General features: G+C 35.5%; 2 protein-coding genes across 3 annotated transcripts in view; one reads left to right on the top strand and one right to left on the bottom strand.

Moving 5' to 3' along the window:
- The first annotated feature begins 13,948 nt into the window (after positions 1 to 13,948).
- TSHB (thyroid stimulating hormone subunit beta) lies at positions 13,949 to 14,808 on the top strand. The gene is made up of 2 exons (XM_061186135.1): positions 13,949 to 14,110; positions 14,554 to 14,808. The coding sequence occupies exons 1-2, from the start codon at positions 13,949 to 13,951 to the stop codon at positions 14,806 to 14,808; spliced, it is 417 nt and encodes a 138-aa protein (XP_061042118.1).
- An 11,166-nt stretch (positions 14,809 to 25,974) lies between these two features.
- The window catches only part of TSPAN2 (tetraspanin 2), a 39,451-nt gene continuing 37,872 nt past the window's right edge, over positions 25,975 to 27,553 (bottom strand). For both annotated transcript variants that reach the window (XM_061186133.1, XM_061186134.1), the window contains one exon: positions 25,975 to 26,117. In XM_061186133.1, coding sequence (XP_061042116.1) covers positions 26,052 to 26,117 — 66 coding nt within the window. In that variant the 3' untranslated portion in view covers positions 25,975 to 26,051. The remainder of the gene's footprint in view (positions 26,118 to 27,553) is intronic.

Below are 27,553 nucleotides of genomic sequence, written 5' to 3'. Positions count from 1 at the left end.
AATATCATCCTCTGTCTCTCCCCTTGTCGCCAGGAAACCACTGATGTACTTCATGTACCATAGGTTAGTTTGAATTTCATAGCATTTTATACAAATGGAGTCATAAAGCATGCACTCTTTTTTGCTTGGCTTCTTTACCCAGAATAATTATTTTGAGTTTCATCCATGTCTAATATCAATAGTTCATTCATTGTTATTGCTGAATAGTATTCTATTATATGGTTATACCACAGTTTGTTTACTCATTCACTTGTTGAAGGACATTTGGGTTGTTTCCAGGGTTTGGCTACTACCAATAAAGCTGCTAAAACATCTGTATACAAGTTTTTGTGTTGACATGCACTTTTACTTTGCTTGGAAAAAGAGCTAGCTATGGAATGGGTAGGTCACATGGTATGTTTATGTTTAACTTTTTAAGAGGCTTCAAAATATTTTTGAAAGTGGTCGCCATTTTACATTCCCATCAACAATGTATAAGAGTTCTAGTCTTCCACATCCTCAGTAGCACTTGGTATGTTCAGTCTTTTTAATTAAGCCATTCTAATGGAGGCATAGTAGTATCCCATTGTTTTTGTTGTTTGTTTTTAAAATTTTTTATTGAAATATAGTTGATTTACAATGTTGTGTTAGTTTCAGGTGTACAGCAAAGTGATTCAGTTGTACATATACATATATCCACTCTTTTTTAGATTCTATTCCCATATAGGTCATTACAGAGTATTGAGTAGAGTTCCCTGTGCTATACAGTAGGTTCTTATTAGTTATCTATTTTATATATAGTAGTGTGTACATGTCAATCCCAATCTCCCAATTTATCTGTCTCTCCCCTTTCCCCCTTGGTAACCATAAATTTGTTTTCTACATCTGTGACTATATTTTTGTTTTGTAAATAGGTTCATTTGTACCATTTTTTTAGATTACACATATAAGCGATATCATATGATATTTGTCTTTCTCTGTCTGACAACTTCACTCAGTATGACAATCTCTAGGTCCATCCATGTTGCTGCAAATAGCATTATTTCGTTCTTTTTTTTTTTCTTTTAAGGATGTTGAATTGTTTATATTTTCTCGGCTTTGGAACTCTATAACAAAAGCTATAACATTTAAATTTAATTCAATAAATGAATTTGTAATTAGTGTTAAATAAACTACTATGCTCTAAAACTTAACATACTAAATGTGGTCATTTGAGAACAAACCACAATATGCATAATGCATTTTAATATTTCTAAATTAAAAAGAGACTTGAGATGGGTAAAAAAGAAATAGTACTACCGTATTTACATTTTCCAGACTGTTCATATTTAATTATTCCTCCAAATTAATAGGTCCATCTTAACTCCATGTGAATTTCAGCATAAGTTGCACTATTTATCTACTAATGGGCAATATTAGACCATTAGAACTTGGATTAGCTTTATCCTATTGGTGGTGGTGTTCTCCCGATTGCTTCTTGGTGTTGTAACAGAGTAAATTCTTTGTTTGTAATTAATTTTGATTGGAGTATAGTGGCTTTACAATGTTGTGTTAGTTTCTACTGTACAGCAAAATGAATCAGCTATACATACATGTATATGTATATACTTTTTTAAATATATGTATATATAAAAATCCCTCTGTTTTGGATTTCCTTCCCATTTAGGTCACCACAGTGCATTAAGTAGAGTTCCCTGTGCTATACAGTATGTTCTCATTAGTTGTCTAATTTATACATAGTGTCAACAGTGTATATGTGTCAATCCCAATCTCCCAATTCCTCCCATCTCCCACTTTCCCCCTTGGTATCCATACGTTTGTTCTCTACTTCTGTGTCTCTATTTCTGCTTTGCAAATAAGATCATCTATACCATTTTTCTAGATTCCACATATATGCATTAATATATGATATTTGTTTTTCTCTTTTTGACTTATTTCACTCTGTATGACACTCTCTACGTCCATCCACGGCTCTACAAATGACCCAATTTTGTTCCTTTATATGGCTAATATTCCATTGTATATATGTACCACATCTTCCTTATCCATTCCTCCATTGATGGACATTTATGTTGCTTCCATGTAGCATTATTTACAATAGCTAGTTTTCTTGTCTTTAGTGTCCTTTTACGGCTTAATAGCAGTGTAATGCTGGCCTCATAAAATGAATTTGGAAGTTTTCTTTCCTCTTCAATTATTTGAGAAGAGTTTGAAAAGGATTGGTATTAATTCTTTTTACAATGGAATTCACCAGTGAAGCCATCTGGTCCTGGGCTTTTAGTTTTGGGAGATTTTTGATTACTGATTCAATCTCCTTACTCATTATTGATCTGTTCAGATTTTCTATTACTACATGATTCAATCTTGGTAACTTGTAAGTTTCTAGGAATTTATCCATTTCTTCTAGGTTATCTAATTTGTTGGTATATAATTAATTATTTATAGTCTCTTATGGTACTTTGTATTTCTGTTGTCAGTTGTAATGTCCCTTTTTTCCTTTATAGTTTTATTTGAGTTATCTCCCTTTTTTTCTTGGTGAGTCTAATTAAAAGTTTGTCATTTTGTTTATGTTTTTGAAAATACCCAACCCAGTTTCATTGGTTTCTATAGTCTGTCTAGTCTCAATTTCATTTATTTCTGCTCTAATCTTTATTATTTTCTTCCTTCTGCTAACTTTGGGCTTAGTTTATTCTTCTTTTTCTAGTTCCTTGAGACATAATTGTAGGTTGTCTATGATATCTTTCTTTTTTCTTAATGTAGTCATTTGTAACTCTAAACTTTCCTCTTAGAACTGTTTTTACTACACCCCATAAGTTTTAGTAGATTGTGTTTCCATTTTCATCTGTTTCAAGACATTTTATCATTTCTTCTTTGACTCATTGGTAGTTCAGGAGAATATTGTTTTAATTTCCACATATTTGTAAATTTTCCAGTTTTCCTGTTATTGATTTGTAGTTTCATACTATTGTCATCAGAAAAGTTGCTAGATATGATTTCAGTCTTCTTAAATTTGTTAAGACTTGTTTTGTGACCTAACATATGATCTATCCTAGAGAATGTTCCATGTGTGCCTAAGAAGAATGTACATTCTGCTGCCATTGGATAGAATGTTGCATATATGTCTGTTAGGTCTGTGTGGCCTAAAGCATATTTCAAGTCTACTATTTTTGTGTTGATTTTCTGTCTGGGTGATCTATCCATTATTGAAAGTGGGATATTTAAGTCCCCTATTGTTATTGCATTGCTGTTTATTTCTGCCTTCACATCTGTTAATCATTGTTTAATATATTTAAGTGCTCCAATATTGAATACATATATATTTATAATTGTTATAGCCTCTTGATGAATTGACCCCTTTATCATTATTTAATGGCCTTCTTTGTCTCTTGTTACAGCTTTTGATTTAAAGTCTATTTTGTATGGTATAAGTATAGCTGTCCCTGCTCTCTTTTGGTTTCCATGTGCATGGGCTATCTTTTCCCATCCTTCACTTTTGGCCTATGAGTATCCTTAAAGCTTAAGTGAGTCTCTTATAGGCATATTATTGAGACTTTTTTTTTAATCCATTCAGCCACTCTATGTGTCTTTTGGAGAATTTAAACCATTTACATTTAGAGTAATTATTGATATTTAAGAATTTACTATTATCATTTTGTTAACTGTTTTCTGACTGTTTTGTAGTTCTTTTTTTCTTTCTTCCTCTCTTGCCATCTTTGTGAATTGTTGACTTTTTGTAGTTGTATGCTTTGATTCTTTTCTATTTCTCATTTGTGTATCAATTATAGGTTTTTCTTTGTGATTACTGTGAGGCTTATATAAACATCTCATATTTATGTCTATTTTTAAGCTGATAACAACTTAATTTGCATAAATGTTCTACACATTTACTTGCCCCCCAGCTTTATGTTGTTGGTGCCCCAATTTACATCTTTTTATATCATGTATTCATTAACAAAATATTATAGCTATGGTTATTTTCAACAAGCCTGTCTTTTAACTCATATCCCAGAGTTCAATATGATTACATAGTCTTTAGCCCCAGAATTTCTGTTTGGTTCTTTATGTTTTATGATTTCTATCTCATTGTTAAAGTTCTCATTTTTTCATGTATTGTGTTCCTGAGTTCATTGAGTTGTCTGTCTATGTTCGCTTGAATCTTGCTGAGCTTCTTTAAAATAATCATTTTGAATTCTTTCTCAGGTAACTCACAAATTTCCATTTCTTTGACATCAGTTACTGGAAAATTATTGTGTTCATTTGGTGATGTCATGTTTTGATCTCTTTTGTCTACTAATTCTATTATATATACCATTTCTGGGTCAGTTTCAATTGATTAATTTTTTCTTCATCATGAGTTGTATTTTCTTGCTTCTTCGCATGTCTAGTAATTTGTTCATTGAATGCCACATATTGTAGATTATACCTTTTTGGGTACCAGATATTGTTGTATTCTTTTTTTTAATTGAAGTATAGTTGATTTACAATATTACATTAGTTTCAGGTATACAACATAGTGATTCAATATTTTAAGAGATTATACTCCATTTAAAGTTCTTAAATATTGGCTATATTCCCTGTGCTGTACAATATATCCTTGTAACTTATTTATTTTATTGTAGTAGTTTGTACCTCTTAATCTCCTTCTCCTATCTTGCCCCTCCTCCCTTTCCTCTCCCAACTGGTAACTACTAGTTTGTTCTCTACAGATATTTTTGTATTTATATAAATATTCTTCAGTTTTCTTATTTGACTCAGTTCTGTTATTTGTAAACAGTTGATTCTTTGGGATCTTGCTTTTAAGTTTTGCTAGGCAGGGTCAGAATAGCATTTAGTCTGGGGCTAATTTTTCCCCACAAATGAGGCAAAATCTTTGTAAGTATATTACTCAATTTCCCATGAATCAGGAGAGTTTTCACTGTTGCTGGTTGGAACATGTGCTATTCCTATATCTGTGTGAGCCCCAGGACTGTCCTTTTAAACCTTTCAGAAATTTATTTTCTCAGCCTCATCAGGCATGAGTTTATCAGTTTTTAGCTGAATACTCAAAGAGATCCTCTACACATCTCTAGAATTTTCTCTCTGCACAGTTCTCTCCTCTCCAGTACTCTTCTTTGTGAACTCTAGGTGCCTTGAGCTCCAAGAACTCTCAGGTCCATCTCCTCATTTTGGGGACATGTCTGGCGTCTTCCTTGGTACCCCTCCCTACACCAGTAGGCCAGAAACTTTCTCCAGGCAGTAAGCTATAGTTCGCTTGTTTGCATCCCATTTCTCTGAGGTAATTTTCCTTTGCTGTCTAATATTCAATGTGTGTGTAGTACCTTGTTTCATATATTTTGTCCTATTTATAGTTATTTTAGGTGGGAGAGTAAATCTAGGCCAGAAGTGAAAGTTCAATCTGCCTGGATTCTTTTAACAGCATGAGATCACATATGTGAGAGTGTTTCTGAAAAGAAAACTATTACCCAAATGTATGATATTTATCATAGTTCTTCTAGTAATAGGCCAAGTGTTTATCAGTTACCTATTATGTGTATGTATATTTCCCAGAGACGTGTGTATAAATCTGCTAGAAACTGAATTCCTGAATCTACTTCATACAACAGAGACACTACTTCCATTAGAAACAAACATCTAACGTTCCCAGAGTTACCATACTCTTGTCTTAACATAGCATCACATGAAGCAGGTTAAGTTTGGCACCCTCGTTTCCACTTTCCCTGTTTTCTTTTCTTTAAAAAAAATTTTTTTTTAAAATTTATTTGGCTACGCTAGGTCTTAGTTGCAGCACACAGGATCTTCGTTGCTGCGTGTGGGATCTTTGTTCTGGCATGTGGATCTTTAGTTGCGGCATGAGGTATCTAGTTCCCTGTCCAGGGATCATACCCGGGCCCCCTGCATTGGGATCGTGGAGTTTTAACCACTGGACCACCAGGGAAGTCCCTTTCCCTGTTTTCGTAGTTCTTCCCTTACTACACAGTAGCTCATATTCCCAAGATTTGAGGGTTCCAAAATGACTTTTTCTGGTATATATCCTAGATTCTCTCTTGACCTTCCCATCTCCCCTCCAAGGAGACTCAGCTATACCAGGCCTCATTTTTTTTCAATAACTTTTATTAATAATATAGACTAGGATAAGTGAAGACTAATGGGATTGTCAATAATCTATAATATCTATGATTTATTGAGCATCTACCATGTGCCAGATGTTCTATATATTTCCTCTAATTCTCTTAAAACCACTAACCATGAGAAAGACCTTGGAGAAACAGAGAAAGCTTTGCAAAGGCGTTCTTTATCCATTAAGAATGAGCAGGAGGGGCTTCCCTGGTGGCGCAGTGGTTGGGAGTCTGCCTGCCGGTGCAGGGGACACGGGTTCGAGCCCTGGTCTGGGAGGATCCCGCATGCCGCGGAGAAACTAGGCCCATGAGCCACAACTGCTGAGCCTGCGCATCTGGAGCCTGTGTCCCGCAACAAGAGAGGCCGCGATGGTGAGAGGCCCGCGCACCGCGATGAAGAGTGGCCCCGCTTGCCGCAACTGGAGAGAGCCCTCGCACGGAAACGAGGACCCAACACAGCCAAAAATAAATAAATAAATAAATAAATAAATAAAAAGAAAGAAAAAAAGAATGAGCAGGAGGGACTTCCCTGGTCGCCCAGTGGTAAAGAATCCACCTTACAATGCAAGGAATGCGGCTTTGATCCCTGGTCAGGGAACTAAGATCCCATATGCCATGGGGCAACTAAGCCCGTGCGCCACAACTACTGAGCTTACGCATCTCAACTAGAGAGCCTGCTGTGCCACAAACTGCAGAGCCCATGCTCTCTGGAACCCGCGTGCCACAACTACAGAGCTCACGTGCCCTGGAGCCTGCACACCACAACTAGAGAGAAGCCTGCACGCTGCAACAAAGAGCCCACACGCTGTAGCGAAAAATCCCGCATGCCTCAATGAAGATCCCGCATGCCGCAACCAAGACCCAATGCAGCCAAAAATAAATAAAATAAATAAATAAATAAATAATAAATCTTAAAAAAAAAAAAGGAACAACCCATTCAAAAAAAAAGAATGAGCAGGAGTTGGATAAGATGAGGCATAGAATGAAGGATCAGGCAAATGTTCCAGATAGAAGGAATGACATATGAAAAGACTTGGAGGCAAGAAAGGATGTGACTAATCTGAGGAACTCATGCAGTGTGGCTGAAAAACATAGGAAGTGGAGAAAAGGTAGGGAAGATAGGGGGAAGGTGGGAGATGGCGAAAGATAAAACTAGAGAGGTAAAATAGATTGTGAGGGACTTGGTAAATAATACTAAGGAGTTTGGACTTTTTGCTGAGGGCAATGGGATATTCTCATTGAACTTTTGGCATATTACTTTTGTTACAGTGATGCAAATGGGTTAAAAGGGGTAAAATTGAGTTACAGCTATGGAATGGAGAAAAGTGTATGTTGGTACCAAAAATTCAGTAATTATTTATTCATGCACTCCCTCAGCCATTTATGCATTCAACAAATGTAATAATTGCCTACTATGTACTAGGTTCTGTAACTAAATATTTTTTAAATAAAAAAGTTGAGTTATTATAGATTACCTACCATTTATTAAGCACTTATTATATACCAGACACTGTGTTAAGTGCTTTACATAAACACTAATATTATCACTTTTTAAAATTTAAAAAATTTGTGAGCTAGTTTTTTTTTTATTGGAGTATAGTTGCTTTAAAATGTTGTGTTAGTTTCTACTGTACAGCAAAGTAAATCAGCTATATGTATACATATGTCTGCTTTTTTTGGATTTCCTTCCCATTTAGGTCACCGCAGAGCATCGAGTAGAGTTCCGTGTGCTATACAGTAGGTTCTTATTAGATATCTATTTTATACATAGTATCAATAATGTATATATGTCAATCCTCATCTCCCAGTTCATCCCACCCCCCCTTCCCCCTTGGTATCCATACGTTTGTTCTCTACATCTGTGTCTCTATTTCTGCTTTGCAAATAAGATCATCAATACCATTTTTTTAGATTCCACATATATGCATTAATATACGATATTTGCTTTTCTCTTTTTGGCTTATTTCACTCTGTATGACACTCTCTAGGTCTATCCATGTCTCTACAAATGACCCAATTTTGTTCCTTTTTCTTGCTGAGTAATATTCCATTGTACATGTGTACCACATCTTCTTTATCCATTCCTCTGTTGATGGATATTTAGGTTGCTTCCATGTCCTGGCTATTGTAAATAGTGCTGCAATGAACATTGGGGTGCATGTGTCTTTCTGAATTATGGTTTTCTCTGGGCATATGCCCAGTAGTGAGATTGCTGGGTCATATGGTAGTTCTATTTTTAGTTTTTTAAGGAACCTCCATACTGTTCTCCATAATGGTTGTATCAATTAACATTCCCACCAACAGTGCAAGAGGGTTCCCTTTTCTCCACACCCTCTCCAGGATTTATTGTTTGTAGATTTTTTGATGACGGCAATAGTAAATATTTATACACCCAACATAGGAGCACCTCAATACATAAGGCAAATGCTAACAGCCATAAAAGGGGAAATGGACAGTAACACAGTAATAGTGGGAGACTTTAACACTCTACTTATACCAATGGATAGATCATCCAGACAGAAAATTAATAAGGAAACACAAGCCTTAAATGACACATTAGACCAGATAGACTTAATTGATATTTATAGGACATTCCATCTGAAAGCAGCAGAATGCATTTTCTTCTCAAGTGCACATGGAATGTTCTCCAGGATAGATCACATCTTGGGTCACAAATCAAGCCTCGGAAAATTTAAGAAAATTGAAATTGTATCAAGCATGTTTTCTGACCACAACGCTATGAGATTAAAAATCAATCAATCACAGGGAAAAAAACATAAAAAACACAAACACATGGAGGCTAAACAATATGCTACTAAATAACCAAGAGATCATTGAAGAAATCAAAGAAGAAATCAAAAAATACCTAGAAACAAAAGACAACGAAAACACAACAACCCAAAACCTATGGGATGCAGCAAAAGCAGTTCTTAAGAAACTGGTATTATCTTTAAATAGGTAAAGAAACTGAAGTAAAGAGAGCTCAAGCATGCTAAAGTCATATAACTAGTAAATGGCAGAGCCAGGATTTGCGCTCAGTCATTTTGACATCTCAAAATATTTGGCCATTTACTTAAATGACTATTGTTTCCCACATGTAAATTTTACTTATTATTTTTTAAATCCAAAGAAAAAACAAATATTTTGAACTAATTTTGGGGAGGTTTTAATCAGCAAGATGTATGCCAATTGTCCTGGATTACCATAAAGAAGTTACCTTTGCTTTATAGATGAGCAATAATTGTATATATCTCTAGATGAACATTTAGGTAAAATTTGGGGCACTCAAGCCCCCCCCAAATTTTCATTCCCAAGACTTACTTAGATGATGTTTAAGGGTTTTTTGTTTTGAATTTGTTTTTTATCCTTCTGTGTTTTTCTCCTTTATTAATAAATATTAATAAAGGATATATTTACAAGGGTAATTTTATTTTGAAATAGGAGAAAAGGAAATTCATGCTGCAATAATGTCAGAGTTTCCAGAGGAAGATGTTGTGAAATTGTTTGTCTAAACACATTTTATTTGGGGTTCAGTATGAATTTTCAATAGATGGTTTTTAGATAAGGAAGCAGTAATTCAAACGTGATTATATAAACAAGAAGATCAGAGAGGAATTATCCTGAAGGGTATAAAATGAACCAAGAGCTTTAGTCTGGGTCATTACAGCATCAGCTCCCCAATGCAAAGTAAGGTAGGTGTCTACACTGAGAAGGCACTGTGAAATGAAATGTTGTTATTCTAAATTATTTTCATTTTCATCATTTTAACATTTATTTAAAAATGGCAAATGCTGAGGGACAATTTGCTTTGCTAGGCTCTAGAAATTCTAGTTATTGCTCCAAAATTGTTCAGTGATAGGTGAATATGAATGAACTACATATGTAAGGATAAAAAAAAATTCTACTGACTTCAAAGAAGAGGAAAAATTGGTCAATTCCCTAATGAAGGCTGATTGATATTCATGGCCTTCCTTTACTATTTACATGTGATTTAAATGTTTTAATCAGTTAAATCATCTGTGTATTAAATCCTGTCAATTACTAATGGTTATCTTTGATGATAATGTACTTTTGAGAAAAGTTGGGAATAAATTCAGTTTTGGGTACCTGCAGAGGTAATTTACTCTTTATTGTTTTAGTTATAGCTAAACCCCCTTGGATAGTTTCCAAAGCACACACCTGACTTATAGTACATTTTGCTCTCTAGAAAAATATATTGCTTTAGTGAACTTCCTGGAGTTCACAGGGTGGGCAATTGATTCTTTTCATAGCACAGTAAGGGATTTGGGGAGAAAAGATTGGTGAAGGCAATTAGCAGAGAAGAGAGAAATGTGCTTAAGAATGAAGGTAGTGAGAACAAAAAGATGAGAGAAAAGCCTGGGTAAGGGGCAAAGGACAGAGGATATTTTGGAATAAGTACAAATGTTGAAAGTGTAGACATAGTGGTCATGGCACTGAAAAGGGCATCTCTCATTATTTAGGGCCTAAAATCACACCTCTGTGTTTAGGTGCTCAATAAATCATTTTTGAATGATTTTAAAAGAGGCAATTAAGTTGCAGAGGATGAGAATCCAGGTGACAATAAAGGAGAAACTGTGGCAGATCATCTAGGGAGGTATTAACTAACACTGATTTATATACTCAATATTATATAGTTACATAGTCTTCTGTAGCATTCCAAGTGCTTCACATGTATTGTTTTATACTTATTATGATTTTAGGAAGGAGTATATGGAAAAATGAAGGTACAAATTTCTTAATTTCTCAGTTACACACAATTGCAATAAAATCTGAAAGCATAATTCTAGATCACTATCTCTTAGACCAGGGACCGGACACTAATTTATCACATAGGATCATAGTCTATGTGTGCTGAAAAGTCCTTCCTGATCATCTTGTGGTTCTAAGTCTTTTCTTTTACAGCTGAAGAAATTGAGCCCCAGAAAGATTCTTTGGGTTTTACTATTTGCAGTAAAGGAGAAAGAATAATTCTTACTTTCTTTACTAAGTTATATAGCTACTGCTGATGATGATTCAGCACTTTTAATTTTTCTTTTTGTTAATTTGGAGTTTTACATTTATAAGAGGAACTTCAGAACAATGTGAAGTGGCCATAATGAATATGACAACAATGGGTAAAAGTTCTAAAACTGTTTTTTATTCTACAGTTTTAAAAAGGATCAGGTGTACTTGTCTTTTTCTGTTTTGCAGATGGGGAAATTAGGCCCAGATAGATTCAATATTTTAGTCGATTTCTCATATATCCATGGGAGATCTTGAAATAGAATTCTGTTCCTTAACTCCACGACCAATATTCTCACCACTAGGTCAGCACATATCTATTTTATATAGATCATAGAGCTAAAAGTTAAAATATGTGAAGTTAATTATTTCCTAAGGCAAAAATTCAGTAGCTGGCTAGCTAGATGGGCAAGAACCATATGATCATGACAGGTGAATATTTTATATCATTTACTCAGTCAATTTTTTTTGATGTGGACAATTTTTAAAGTCTTTATTGAATTTGTTACAATATTTCTTCTGTTTTATGTCTTCTGGCCGCAAGGCATGTGGGATCTTAGCTCCCCGACCAGGGATCGAACCCGCACCCACTGCATTGGAAGGTGAGGTCTTAACCCCTGGACTACCAGGGAAGTCCCTCAGTCGATATTTTTAAGATCCTGCAGAGGATCCTCTAAGTCTGTGGCTCTAAAATAATGGAACCAGCTCTATACCACAGAGGGAGCTCGCATTTGTGAAGCACTGAGAAAACCAGACTCCATGAGCAAGGAATTCTTATAACTTTGCTCCGTGATTGAAATACCAAAAAACCTCCAAGGAATGCTTAAATATGCAAATTTTATTTGAAAGTATTCACCAGAAAACAATTCTTAATGGGTTAGTTCACTTCCTTGTCTATATAGGAAAAAAAAAATCTTTGATTATTGTGGGTGTCAGAGTCATAATTTCAAGTCGTTCAGAGCACTTAAAACACTACCTATTTTTTGTTAACATTTGTTCTTATTTATCTTGAGTGACTAGGAATAGAATTGCTGGGTCATCAGTTAAGTGTATGTTTAGTTTTATAAGAAACAATCAAACTGATTTTCAAAATATTTGTATGTACCATTTTACCATCCCACCAGCAACATATGAAAGTTCTAGTTGCTCAAAATCATCACCAACACTTGGTGTTATCAGTTAAACAATATGTATTTTTATTATTAGTGTTCATAGTTATCTCCTTCACTAGACTGTCAGCCCTTGAGGTCAAAGACCATAGCTTATCCATTTTGTGTCTGTCAGTGCCTACTTTAAATGCTCAACAGATGTTTGTCTAATTTATCAGCAATTCTCATTCTCCAAATAGGAGACTGGTTGGAATGGCCACTAATCTCTGGAAGTTGACATTTAAAATAAATACCTGGTAGCTTGTTGAATGTGGTTTCATTTTTTTCTATGAGCTGATTAAAGACAAAAATTCTTGTTAACTGAGGCAGAGTCTATGAGGTTTCAGTTAATGGAAGTTTCAGTGTATGTAGCTTAAAGATGCTCTTGGGATATAATTGATAGATTTGAGAAAAAAATTGAGAAAAATCTTGATACATTTTTCATGATTGAATAACAACATTTAATGAATTATAATTTATTTAATAGAATAATAAAACAAGTTTGTGTTCAAAGGTAATACTACTCCATTAAGATATGTATTTTCTTTTCTGACAATGATACTTGAGAAGGAAAAAAATCCAAATATGCCTAGCTAACTGTACAGTCTTTGAAGTGATCAACTTACATCCAAAAGTCTGAAACTTGATTACCCTCTCTCAGTAGCAAAACTTAAATAATTATAAGTCATAACATTATCCAACTCATTACAAAGTCCAGTTGATAGTGAACACACTCTTCATCAGACAAGCTCTATAGAGATACGTGTTCTGCCTGAGGCACAGTGGATCCTCTGTTGTCTTCCGTGTACCCAAAACTTATTTTACTTTCCTGGCTAACTTACAGTGGACCTGTCATCCTTGATTGTATTACTCTCATTGTGTCAATCTGTATTTTTTGCCTCCACAATCTTTTTAAGATAATGAGTTCCATACAACTTCTGAGTAAAATAATTTTATTTTTCCAACTCTAATTCTTTCAACCTTAAAGGATATCCTAAGTGTTGAGAAGAAGGGTTTTTAGATTTCTGGGTTAGCCCCTGAACACCAGTGGTAGTTTTAGTTGACCTTTAGCCTTGTCTTTCTTGACAGGCATTGGGTAGAATCATATGCAAGACTGTTTGCATTGAGCTGGTACTGAAGTTTGATTATGCACTTCCTTGATTTCTTTGCCTTTTCTTATTATGACCAGTTTGTTGGCCTTTTAAGCTATTGAACCAAAGTTTTTAGAAAAGCACGTTTCTGGGAAAGCCCTTACTGAAGCCTGTTAACTCACTTCTTATAATGATAAAGGCAGGTATTTTGATTGTTTCCATTGAATGAATTATTTTGTACTTAGTTGACATATGTGTCCCTGCCACTTTTCTGTTATAGTGTTTCAGGCTTGCCATTTCACTGCCCAGTGGAGCTAAGTGGAACTTGCAAGCAGGACTTTCACTATGTGAGCTCTGTCACTATGGGGTATGTGGATCATAGCCACATCTAAGTGTACAAAGAAAGGTTACTGAGAGTATTAACTATGTAAAAACACCTAATATAGGGCCTAGGACAAAGTAGGCATTCAATAAATATATATATTTATACACACACACACATACACACACATTATAGCTCTTTCTGAATGTCCCTTCTGAATGTCCTAAAGGATACATGTAACAGATTCTTTAATTTTATCTTTGATTTAGCATGACTGCTATCTTCCTGATGTCCGTGCTTTTTGGCCTTGCATGTGGGCAAGCAATGGCTTTTTGTATTCCAACTGAGTATATGATGCATGTCGAAAGGAAAGAGTGTGCTTACTGCCTAACCATCAACACCACCATCTGTGCTGGATATTGTATGACACGGGTATGTAGTTCATTTCACTTCTTTCAGCTGAAAATTAGATAAACCTAGACTCAGTCCATTTCTATCCAGAGAGAAAATGAGATAAAACACAACCTCATTTCCAAAATCTGATGGTTATTGGCTCTGTAGAGGTAGAGTGCACAGGTTACAGTATCTACTCAGCAGAGTGGATACAGATAATTTTATAACAGTTTTACTTCCAAAATTTATTTAAAACTTATCTTGTTCTCATGATATAAGGTAAAAGAGGGGGTGTCACTTTTGTCTCTATGGGATTTAGTGTGGATATGTTGAGTTAGTACCGGGGAATGGAACTAAGGAATCCTCCTCCAGTCCTGTTTGTGACAAAGCAATATAAGTGAATTGATTTGTATCTGTTTGCATTATCTATATATTTTCTAAAGTCCTATCACAGTATGCTCCTTTTTTAATTCTTTCCTCAGGACTTCAATGGCAAGCTGTTTCTTCCCAAATATGCTCTGTCCCAGGATGTTTGTACATATAGAGACATCATGTACAAGACTGTAGAAATACTAGGATGCCCACGCCATGTTACTCCTTATTTCTCCTACCCTGTAGCTATAAGCTGTAAGTGTGGCAAGTGTAATACTGACTATAGTGATTGTATACATGAGGCCATCAAAACAAACTACTGTACCAAACCTCAGAAGTCCTATGTGGTGGGATTTTCTGTCTAACTTCAATTGTGATGTAATTTGCAATTTGGTTAAATGTGTTTACCTGGAATAAAACTAATAAAATATCGATATATTTCACAACACCATGTGTACATTTGAGTATTATTTCATCCATACTCATACCCATTTATGCATTAGCGAGCTTAAGGGCTTTAGAAGAAAAAGTGAGTGAAAGACAATTTCCAGCTCGTATGAAGGATGGTTTCCACATGAAAGGGCAGAGTGCAGGTAAAATGGAGAACAGGAACATGAAATACTAATGAAAGACAGCCTTAATCAGGCTCTCTTAACAGAGGGCCACGAGGTTTGTCTTGACATAGAAAATGAATATGGGAAAGCTACAGAGTAATGTGATCAGCGGCTGAAGGAACATATGGCGTCAGCGTACTGGAGACACCTACTTCCAAAGGCTGAAACGGGGCTGGAGTAGAGAGGGAGAGTAAGGAATATATGAAATCTGCAATATACTACTTTATCCTGTCATTCAAATACACAAGATAAAACTTCACTAAAACTCAGTAAACAGTATATTTTAATCTATTTAATTTAATTACTCTGGTGGGCCTACTGACTTATGAAAGTTATACTCCAAAAGCCTAGAAAAGAGGCCACGATCATTTTACATGTAGAAGTCTAAATCCTTTGTAGTCTTTAAGGTAATTTGAGACACTTTCCAGCAATTTACGCTGTTTTGGCTTTTGATGTCATGAAAAACTAGTATGATTATGAAAGATTTTAGGAATAGTGGTAGAGTGCTAAGGGATCTAACAGAGAGGAATCATCCTAAATTCTAACCTAAACCTTTGATAGTTAAACACTGTTTTCCAGTAAATGTGCTTAGTGAGTGGTTTATTTTTCTCTTCCTTCCTTAGGTACTCTTTCATGAGAGTTTGGTTTCAATAGCTGTGTGAAGTGAGACAGACCTAGTGCCCTGCAGACTTGACCTCAAAAAAGATGACTTATCCTACATTTTCCCATTTCTCTCCATCCAAATTGCTGCCATTGGGTAAAAATCAATTGTCAGCAGGGCCGGTTGTCTTTGTTATATCCTAGTCATTGGTTGCATTCATCTGGGCATATGTTGTAAATGCCTGCAGAGTGACAGTGTCCGGGGGGGATGCTAAGGTGGTGTAGATGGATTAGTACCAAACCCGTGTTCTACCAATGGGGACAGAATAGTTGTACATTTATATACAAAGTCATGAATCCACATTATTCTTACCTTAATATCTGAAGTCAATGTTATCATGATCTCCAAATATTAATCTGGGGTTTTGGGTTCTCATATCACTTGACAACATGGACACTTAAATCTGTAGGATTAAAACATTCCCTCTGAAAACTGTATATCAAATATAGATTTTTGATTAATGAGTAAAAAGTCTAATGTTCAAACCTAACTGGCACTAATCACATATGACTTTCACAGAATCTGAAAAATGTTTTCCAAGGATTTGAGCTGTGGAAAGGCTATGGGGTTCAGTGAGACCCCTTATAAACAGTCCAGCTCAGAAGACATTCATTAAATGGGCTTCCTCAACCTTCAGGGAGGAGGCTAGGCCTGGACATGGGTGTGGTGGCCTGTACCACCATGGAGCCCTAGAGTGGGTGCATTAGAGACAACTTGTTTCCTTCCACTGAAGGCAGTCCATTTGGATTAGATGCATATGTAAATTATATTAAACTACTTTTGAAAATGGAGTTGTCCAAGGCAAAGAAGCCTTAGAAAGGAGCTTAGGAATTGGCATGACCAAAAATTTACCTCAACTGGATCCAGAAACTTGGGTATATGGAAATGTTATTTTGGAATGTATTAGTATTCTTTGGGTTTAGAAGTGGGAGAATGAATAGAGAACTTAGAGATGGGGAAGTGAAGAATTATTGCTTGTGTGAGGAGAGAAAGATGGAAATTTTGGAACATCTTCTGAACTGGTCTTTAATTCAACCTGAAGTTTAATAAGTCAGTTTTGGGCAGAGGAAGTTTGAGATTCAGTTCTTTAAAAAGAGTCCCTCTTGTTTCTCATTTAACTTTGAAATATAAAGAGTTCTTTCATAACTAAATGGATTTGGGTTTGGTGCAGCAGCAATCTCTGCTTTTCTAATGGCCAAACTCTTTAGAAGTAAGTGAATGTACCAAGATGATATATTGGCAGGTAACTGTGTGATGCTTCCTGATAATAGGAACTTCAATTAATAAAAGTTCTCTTTTAAAGGGAATGTACCTTAACATAATAAAGGCCATATATGCAAGCCCACAGCTAACATCATACCGATGAAAACTTTTTCTCTAAGAAGAGGAACAATACAAGAATATCCACTCTTACCAATATATTGGAAGTCTTAGCCAGAGAACGTAGGCAAGAAAAAGATAAAAGACATCCAAATTGGAAATGAAAATGTAAAATGGTCACTACTGCATGATACTGTATATAGAAAACCCTAAAGACTCCATCAAAAAACTGTGAGAACTAATAAATGAATTTAGTAAAATTGCAGGATACAAAATCATGTACAGAAATCGGTTGCAGTTATATATACTAGTAATAAACTAACAGAGACATTAACAAAACTATCCTATTTACAGTTACATCAAAAATAAATAGGAGGTAAAAGACCTGTACACTGAAAACTATAAGACACTAATGAAAGAACATGAAGAAGACACAAATAAGTGGGAAGATAGTCTGTGCTCATGGATTGGAAGAATTAATATTGTTCAAATAAATGTCCATACTACCCAAAGTGATCTACAGATTCAATGCAATCTTTATCAAAATTCCAATGCCATTTTTTACAGAACTAGAACAAACAATTCTAAAATTTGTATAGAACCACAAAAGACCTCCAATAGCCAAAGCAATCCTGAGAAAGAAGAACAAAGCTGGAGCATCATCCGTCCTGATTTTAAACTATATTACAAAGCTATAGTAATCAAAACAGTATGGTATTGGCATTAAAAAGAGACACTAAATCAATTGAACAGAATAGAGAGCTCAGAATAAAACCATGCATATATGGTCAATTAATATACAACAAAAGAGCCAAGACTATACAATGGGGAAAGGACAGTCTCTTCAATAAATGGTGTTGAGAAAACTGGACGTCTACATGCAAAAGAATGAAACTGGACTACTTTCTCACACCATATACAAAAATCAACTCAAAATAGATTAAAGACTTAAACGTAAGACCTGAAACCATAAGACTCCTAGAAGAAAATGTAGGCAGTATGCTCTTTGACATTGGTATTAGCAATATTTTTTTTTGATCTGTTTCCTCAGACAATGGAAACAAAAGCAAAAATAAATAAACTACATCAAACTAAAAAGCTTCTGCACAGCAAAGGAAACTATCAACAAAATAAAAAGGCAACCTACTAAATGGGAGAAGGTATTTGCAAACAATATATCCCATAAGGGGTTAATATCCCAAATATACAAAGACTCATGTAACTCGACATTGAAAAAAACAGAAAAATGAACAGCTTGATTTAAAAAATGGGCAGAGGACCTGAATAGACATTTTTTCCAAAGAATACATGCAGACAGCCAACAGGTACATGAAAAGATGTACAATATCACTAATCTTCAGGGAAATGCAAATAAAAACCACAATGAGATATCATCTCACACCTGTTAGAATAGCTATTGTCAAAAAGACAACAAATAACAAGGAGAAAAAGGAACCCTTGTACACTGTTGGTGGGGTTATAAATTGGTGGAGCCATTATGGAAAACTGTATGGAGTTTCCTTTAAAAAAAATGGAAAATAGAGCTACCATATGATCCAGCAATTCCACATCTGGATATTTATCTGAAGAGAATGAAAATATTAACTGGAAAAGATACATACACCCCTATGTTCATTGCAGCACTATTTACAATAGCCAAGATTTGGAAACAACCTAGGTGTCCATTGATGGATGAATGGTTAATGATGTGGTAGATATACATAATGGACTACTGCTCTGCAGACAAAAAGGAAATTTTGCCATTTTTGGCAACATGGATGGACCCCGAGTGTATTATAAGTGAAAAAGTCAGATGGAGAAAGACTGCCAATCACTGCCATTTGATTTCACTTATATGTGGGAAAAAAACCCCCAAAAAAGCCCATAGAAAAAGATAACAGGTAGGTGGTTGCCAGAGGTGGAGGGTGGGGAGGTAGGTGAAATGGATGAAGGGGGTCAAAAGGAAAAAACTTCCAGTTATAAAATAAATAAGTCATGGGGAGGTACAGCATGGCGACTGTAGTTAATAATACCGTGTTGCATATTTGAAAGTTGCTAAGAGAGTAAATCTTGAAAGTTCTCATCAGAAGAAAAAATTCTGTAACTATGTGTGATGACAGATGTTACCTGGACTTATTGTGGTGATTATTTTGAAATATTTACAAATATTGAATCATTATTTTGTACACCTGAAAGTAATATAATGTATGTCAATTATACCTCAATTTTTAAAAAGTTGTTTTTTTATATAAGAAATTACCTCTCCCCCCTTTATTGAGCAGCAAGTCTGAGTTTAAGTGCCATAAAAATTCTTATATCATGGTATCTTCCACTCTAGTTCTAATGTTCAGTGTTGGGTTCTTCCTTACGCTCTCATTTCTTTTAGCCGATTCTTACTTATCTTTTAACACAACTCTGTCTCACTTTCTCTACTTCTATTACCCTCCTTTCACCTACCATTTTTGCCTGGCTAACATCCATGTCCCTTCTTTTGGTAGCTGCACCTTGATTTTCCTTTGGGGGCTCTCCCCCCACCCTTTTCCAAGTCAAATGGTTTGAGTGGAGCTGATGGAGGTAGGCATGCTACTTAAGCTCAACCAAGCCTGACTGATTAAGGGGTGGACATATGACCTAATCTCTTCCAGTAGGAGTCAGTCTCAGGGCTTTAACTGTAACTGTTGGACAAAGAGGAGTGCTTGGCCTTTTGGGGTTTCTAAGCTGCTAGAATGTGAACTTAGAGCCACTGCTAGCCATCTTTGGCATCTCCTAGAAACAGCCAGCCTGAGAATAAAGCCAACCCAAAGAAGAACAAGAGAGTGAGGAAAGGGAGACCTTCTGATATCAGTAGGTCTAATGTGAAGCCAGCTTCAACCCTTAAAGAAATCATAACTTTCCTGTTCTGCTTAAGCTAGAGTTGGGTTTCTGACACTTTTTCAACTGAAAATTACTGATTGATTCAGCATCTTTTCCACTAGTTTCAAAAGATGCTCCTCATCCCATCCTCCATTTCCTCCAGGACCTTGCTGTTTCCTCTTCTATCTATCTTCTCTTGCTTCCTCTTTATGAACTCCTTTCCTTCAGTATAAAGCATCCTTGAAAGGCTTCTCATCCAAAAAAAAAAAAAAAAAAAAAAAAGCAAAAGCAAAAACAAGCAAACAGCTCTCTCTCGACCCTGTGCAACCTTATATTTATTTACCTCTCTCTCCTTGAATTCTTATTCCAGGTTCTTTGTGAAATAGCCCTGTCTTTGTTTGGGCTGCTATAGCAAAATACCACAGATTGGGTAGCTTATAAATGACAAAAATCTATTTCTCACAGCTCTTCCAGCTGGGAAGTTCAAGGTCATGGTGCCAGCATGGTCATGTTCTGGTGAGAGCTCTTCCTGCTTCATAGCTGGCTCCTTCTTACTGTGTCCTCACTTGGTGGAAGGGGCAAGGGATCTCTGTAGGGTTTCTTTTTATAAGAACACTAATCCCATTCATGAGGGCTCCACCCTCATGACCTAGGCACTTCTCAAAGGCCCCACCTCCTAATACTATCACAATGGGCATTAGGATTTCAACATATGAATTTTAGGGAGAAACAATCAGACCAGAGCAAGAACCTTACACTAAATATTTACTTCCTCACTTCTCATTCTCTTCTTAACCCATTACAATTTGACTTCCACTCCTATCTTCCCTTGAAACTGTTTTCAGTAAGGTCAACAAAGACTTGTTAATAGTCCAATATTCAGGCCAATTTTTAGTCCTGATCTTCCCTGACCTTTCTGCTTCCCTAGAGGGCCCAGTGGAGGTCACATATCTGGAGTCTCAATGTAATACATCCATGGCATTTATAACCAGTCCTAATGAGGCTGAAGTCAACATTTTCTCCTGTCATGCCTTTATACCCCTTTTCTCTAAGGTGACTCAAAATCTATGCTGTGGTGTTTAGCAGGCAACAGTAATATAGTTCTGGACTATACTTCCTTCTGGGAATGTAATTTTGCTTGGTGCTGTAGGGATGAAGGTTATAAACTTTGTGAAGGAAGGGCTAGTGTTGTGATAATCTTATGTGTCCTGTTGACCTTGTGGACACTTAAATGTAGAGCATATGAGAAACTTCAATTTGTATTCATTCAACCTTGGTTGTCCTAAGGAATTACACTCATTGCATTAAAAGACAGTTTAGATGGCAGCTATTGAAGGAATGCAGGTAGCTAAGAGACACTCCAGTCTGAGATTAAGAAATGCATGGGGAGTAAAGAATTGTTTGGGGCTTTTATCTTACTAGAGTAGGAGATTATAATTTTTTAAACTTTATCACTGAGATCTTAAATATGAGAGGTGGCTCATATTGTTCAAATCTGGGCATTACTACTTTTATGTTGCAGATTCCTCAACTACAGTTCTAGTCTAGACTTCTTTCCTGAGCTTCAGAGTCATATATCCAGTGCCTGTTTATATATCCTCTTGGATGTCCTGTAGTCATCTCCAACTTGCATCATCACTACAATCTGCTTTTCCTCCTGTACACCACTATCTTCCAGCTGCCAAGAAACCTAGGCATGACTCTAGGTTCCTCTTTCCCTCAATTTCTCTTGCATCTGTCTACTACTTCTTGGTAGAATTTGCAGTTCATTAGTTAGAAATCCTCATGACTCTGGCCTTTGCCCTCCAATCATTGTTTATACTAAAGCTGAGTAATCTTTAAAAGGCTGAAATTTGATTTTGTAAAAATTAATTTGATTAAAATCAATTAATCAAATTAATTTGATTTTGTTTAAAAATTTCCCAAGGACCTCTGTACAAAACCTAAGACTCCTTAGCACAGTTTAACAGGGCCCTTTATCAACTCAGTTCTTGACCTTCCCTCTTTGAATGTTTCCATGCTTTCTCTGTTTCAGGACCTTCTTCATACTGTTCCTCAGTAATCCCCTTTTCTTTTCTACCTCTATTACTTTTTACTTGACTCATTTGTATGGGTTCTTCAGGACTCAGTGTGGTGACCTCAAAATTCAGGAAACTTCTTTCCTCTGACCATCCTTCCCAAGGTTGAATGGATCCACTCTGGGTTAATGATTATCATAGCACTTACCTCATGGTAATTATACTTGCCTTTTTTCCACTCTAACCTCCTTGAGGACAGAGACTTGTCTTGTTCATCTTAGCATATCAGCATTCTTATAAAGAGTTTTTTCAAGTGTACAAAATAGTAGTTCCAAAACAAAGTAAGAAAACAATTCTAATATTAGAATGGGTTGCACCTTACAAGGCAGAGCAGGCCCAGAGAATTACAAGGCAGAGCAGGCCCAGAGAAAAATATAGGAACTGTAGCTATGGCTCTTGATATGTAGCCTTTAAATTAAAATAGAATTGGGAAATATATAAAAAACTATTCATTAATTCAGCAAATGAATGTGTTCAAATAGGTATTTGGTATCATGCAGAAGTATCTTTAGTTATATACAATTACACATGTTTGATTTATAATTAACAAAAACTCATAAACATAATAATTGTAACAATAGGTAATATTCATTAGTGCCAGGCATGCTAGGCACTTTGTTGGTTAGTTCTTTTAATTTAATTTAAATTTCTTCTATTTAATATAAGTAAAACCATCATAAATTATACAGGACAAAAACAAAAACAACACCAAAGTTTTGGAAGTGTTTCTGGCATATTAGCTAAAAACTTTGTGAAATCAGCATAGATTTTGCTTTGCAACATTCAGGACATATTACTTCTATTCTTCATGTATTCCATGTCCGCAGGAGACAGCCATCTGAATAGTGGATTCCTGAAATGTATTTAGTGGTTGTTGTTAAAATGAGAAAACCAACAAAATGATTAATAACAACATTTTGCATTGTAGTCTTTTTACCTTTCAAAAGACACCTACATACAGTACCTCACAAGTACATTTTATAGAAAAAAAAAATCTTGTTGAAAGAAAATAGAAACCATTTGTCTGTCTTAAAATATACCTTAACACAAATTTGATTTTGATGAGCCCAAACTAAGATGATGTAGTTAAATGACTAGCTTCAAGTGTTCACTAGTGCTCCCTCCTAGGGGTGGGGAAAATGGGGCTGCTGAAATCAAGGGGCTGGTGGTTACATGGGAGTGGTGAACCGGGAAAGCTGGGGTGCACCTCCTGAGTACTCAAGGGCTGCCCTTGGGGCCATGGAAACCACATTTTACCCATGACTCGGAGGGGGTCTCTTCCTTTTAATCTCTGATAAACTTATTTCAGAAGGGAAAATATGCTATCTCCTTCACTGCCATCTTTCCAGGAGCCTCATTCTCACCACGCCAAACCTACTGGCACTGCTCACAGGGGAAAGCAGAGCACCTGTCATTGATGACTGCACGGGTGGTTACACTGGCCTCTGTATCAGTGTGTAATTTTACAGATTGTACTATGGATGACAAAGGAGCTACTCTGGGGAAAAGAGGTGTAATTCAGGTGAAACAATATCAATTGAAATATAACTATATGCAATAACTTTGTTAGAGTGTTGTTTTTAAGCCCAGCTGCTATTATAACACTATAGAAAGGTTACTACTCTTTCCTTTTTTCACCATATTATTTGGGTTGATTGATAGTTAGGCATTTAGATAAGTTGAATGAGTGTGTATAAAGATATAACAGGATTTTAAGATAAATCAAACAAGAAATTCTGGTACATAGAAAATTTAATTTGAAATAAGTTAAAATATTTCATCAAGAAGTTTTAATTCTGTGCCTTGGCACCATACATTTAAGAAAATCTTTGGGCCTGATCTCAAATTAGGTCAGGTAAACAGATATAACCAAAACTTTATACGTGTGTGTATATATTTGTACACATATATGTATACATGTATGTGTGTGTATATACATATATATATACACACACACACGTATACATATGTTCAAGTTATATATGTATATATATTCAAGAGATATATATTCAAGATGCATATGTAGATTCAAGATATATATGTATATAATTCTACCCTCACTCAGAGATGAAATTCTCTAATTTTACTCATGGCACATATTTTAGAAAAATTACTCCCAAAAGTCACACTTTAATCACATATGGAACAAATCTCTACTCTTCCACTTTTAGCTAGACTTCTTTAAGGTTAATTCAGATATAGAATGAAACTCACTTTTGTTGAATCCCAGAAGATTCTGAGCTGGAAGAAACCTAAGTATGCCCTTAAGCCTGTTTCCTGTCTTCAGGCAGACAGGTGAAATAAGCCACCAAGAGAGATGCTGGCTTTTCGTTGTTTACTTTAAAAGCTCTACTTCTCAACTACCAGGGTAGAAACATCTATTTCATGAAGTGAGTTTCTTAAAATAATCTTTCTGTTAGCTACAGACACAGCAAAGTAGCCATGCACAATTAAATTTTTGGCTTGCTTCCAGTCTGACTTTTTTCTAGAAATCTTCCTCCACAGTTAGTAGCAGTAGCAAGTATGGCAGGAGAAATGTGGTTCCCTATGGGAGTGAGATTATTTCAAATGGTTACGTGTTCTCAGCAAAATGTTTTGTAAAACTTTCTTGGAGTGCACACTCTCCTTTAGTGCAGACCCAAAGATTTGTGTTCTCACATGAGTACAAACTTACTTGGGGGTTTCCAAAAGTCCCCCATACTTTCATTTTTGTGTGGCCTTTTAAAATGTAATTTGAAAAAATCCATGATTTACTAAATGTACCAAGTTGCTGTTTAAAAATGGACGTATATGTCAATTTAGATTGTAAATTTGGGATTACAATGAAGCATCAAGACCATAAAGAACACAAACATTTTATTTTTATAGGAGACCTGCACAGAAGGAACATATTTCTGTTGTGTGTGTATTTTTGTTTCCTTAGCTTGTCTCTGTTGTGTGCACAAAACTAGGAGAGGATGTTTTTCTTTATTTTGGTTTGGCTAAGGATGCTCATGATATAGTATATTTTAAGTGGCAAAAACTGTAGTTCTTAATCTATAAAGAAGAATTCTCTAGGTGAATAAATAAGAAAAATACCAAAAAATTAGGGAAATATGTAAACTTAAGTTATGAGGTATTTCAAAGATACAGTGCCAGTAAAAATTCTCTTTCCCACAATTTGCAACTGCCAGATCTCTTGCTTTAGTCTTTCTATGCTTACATCTGAAGAAACACAGAAAAGTTGGAGATAAAAGCCCTTTTGTGTATGTGGGGGTTACAGTAGTTCAGAGAAGAGTCAGAAAAGGAAAGTCATAAAGCAATATTTAAATGTCTTTATATAAGAACAAAAATATTTCCTTAAAAAGTTGTTAAAAGATTTTCTTTCTAGTCCTAAAAACACTCAGTTTTATAGGGCATGTGATTGTCTGTGTGACACCTCTTTCCAGAGCAAGGTTTTTTTTGTTTTGTTTTGTTTTTTAAATACTAGGAAAGTATGACTTAGTCAAATTAGATTTTCCAAACTATATTTAGTTTTACAGATGTGTTTAGTCCTAAATTCTGGGGAAAGTATGTATATAAAAAAAATCCCAGTAAACCCTTACACCTAACCCAAACACAGTTACTTTTAACACTACACCATGATCTCTCAATTCCTGTAGCTTATTGCTTCCATAAACTAGAAATCCCTGAATTCTCTGTATCTAACTTCCTATGGCTAGAGTCTGAGACACTGACCCACTATCATATTTTTTTCCTATATAACCAAGTTTTTAAAGTTTATCAAAGCTCTTTGATCTTTTTCTGAGAGTTAAACATGTGTTTCTCTCACATAACAAGAATCAGGAATTCCCAGCAAACAGATTTCATTATGCATATACCAGAAACATGCAGATCACACATGAATATGCTTCAGTCAACATACATAGGCATTCACTCAAGGGGTAAACCAGTAATGAGCCAAACATACATACATGTGCAAATGTACAATTAACAGCAAATTATTTTAGATCCTAATGTCCTTTGAATATTAAAAATGAGCCAGGAGACAGCTCCTGTGACATTTGTATGCTCTAGATTACAATTTTCATGTAGAAGTAGCTTCATATGACATCTCGTGAATTTCGTATCGCACAGCAAAGGACCATGCTGAATATCATGCCAAAGATCTGAAACAGAAGGAACCACTTGTTAATGACTTTCAAATGATGAAAATTGATTTAAAAAAAAGGCCAGCAAACTGCTTGCATGTTTAACTCGTTAACAAATAATTATAACCAATAATTACTGAATATAAGTGGCACTTTTATATGTCTATTTAATTATGGCTACTGGTTAAAGACTTCCGTTAACTGCTTAAAATACATTCCTATTTTATTATTGTTAAAAAATAGCAAGACTCTGCTTTAAGAAAAGGGCTCTATTTCTAGCTTATAGGGCAGTTCTTAATAATTATAAAAGACTAATACACTACTGGTTTTAGAATTTTATATTTCAGGTTAATCCCAGATCTAATTTATATATATATGTTTTTGAAATTTTGAATTTTATTTTATTTATTTTTTTATACAGCAGGTTCTTATTAGTCATCCATTTTATACACATCAGTGTATACATGTCAATCCCAATCTCCCAATTCATCACACCACCACCCCCAGCCCCCCGCCACATTCCCCCCTTGGTGTGCATACATTTGTTCTCTACATCTGTGTCTCAACTTCTGCCCTGCAAACTGGTTCATCTGTACCATTTTTCTAGTTTCCACATATATGTGTTAGTATACGGTATTTGTTTTTCTCTTTCTGACTTACTTCACTCTGTATGACAGTCTCTAGATCTATCCATGTCTCTACAAATGACCCAATTTTATTCCGTTTTATGGTTGAGTAATATTCTATTGTATATATGTACCACAACTTCTTTATCCATTCGTCTGTCGATGGGCATTTAGGTTGCTTCCATGTCCTGGCTATTGTAAATAGTGCTGCAATGAACATTGGGGTGCATGTGTCTTTTTGAATTATGGTTTTCTCTGGGTATATGCCCAGTAGTGGGATCGCTGGGTCATATGCTAATTCTATTTTTAGTTTTTTAAGGAACCTCCATACTGTTCTCCATAGTGGCTGTATCAATTTACATTCCCACCAACAGTGCAAGAGGGTTCCCTTTTCTCCACACCCCCTCCAGCATTTGTTGTTTGTAGATTTTCTCATGATGCCCATTCTAACTGGTGTGAGGTGATACCTCATTGTAGTTTTGATTTGCATTTCTCTAATAATTAGTGATGTTGAGTAGCTTTTCATGTGCTTCTTGGCCATCTGTATGTCTTCTTTGGAGAAATGTCTATTTAGGTCTTCTGCCCATTTTTGGATTGGGTTGTGTGTTTTTTCAATATTGAGCTGCATGAGCTGTTTATATATTTTGGAGATTAATCCTTTGTCCATTGATTCGTTTGCAAATATTTTCTCCCATTCTGAGGGTTGTCTTTTCATCTTGTTTGTAGTTTCCTTTGCTGTGCAAAAGCTTTGAAGTCTCATTAGGTCCCATTTGTTTATTTTTGTTTTTATTTCCATTACTCTAGGAGGTGGATCAAAAAAGATCTTGC

The sequence above is a fragment of the Eubalaena glacialis genome, chromosome 3, assembly GCF_028564815.1.
Source record: "Eubalaena glacialis isolate mEubGla1 chromosome 3, mEubGla1.1.hap2.+ XY, whole genome shotgun sequence".
Classification (NCBI taxonomy): domain Eukaryota; kingdom Metazoa; phylum Chordata; class Mammalia; order Artiodactyla; family Balaenidae; genus Eubalaena; species Eubalaena glacialis.
The sequence above is the reverse complement of the archived record's forward strand: the minus strand, read 5'-3'. Positions and strand labels throughout refer to the sequence as shown.

Coding starts and splice junctions, on each gene's coding strand:
- TSHB (XM_061186135.1), top strand. CDS start 13,949: ATGACTGCTATCTTCCTGATGTCCGTGCTTTTTGGCCTTGCATGTGGG. Junction 14,111..14,553: donor CTGGATATTGTATGACACGG/GTATGTAGTTCA, acceptor TTCTTTCCTCAG/GACTTCAATGGCAAGCTGTT.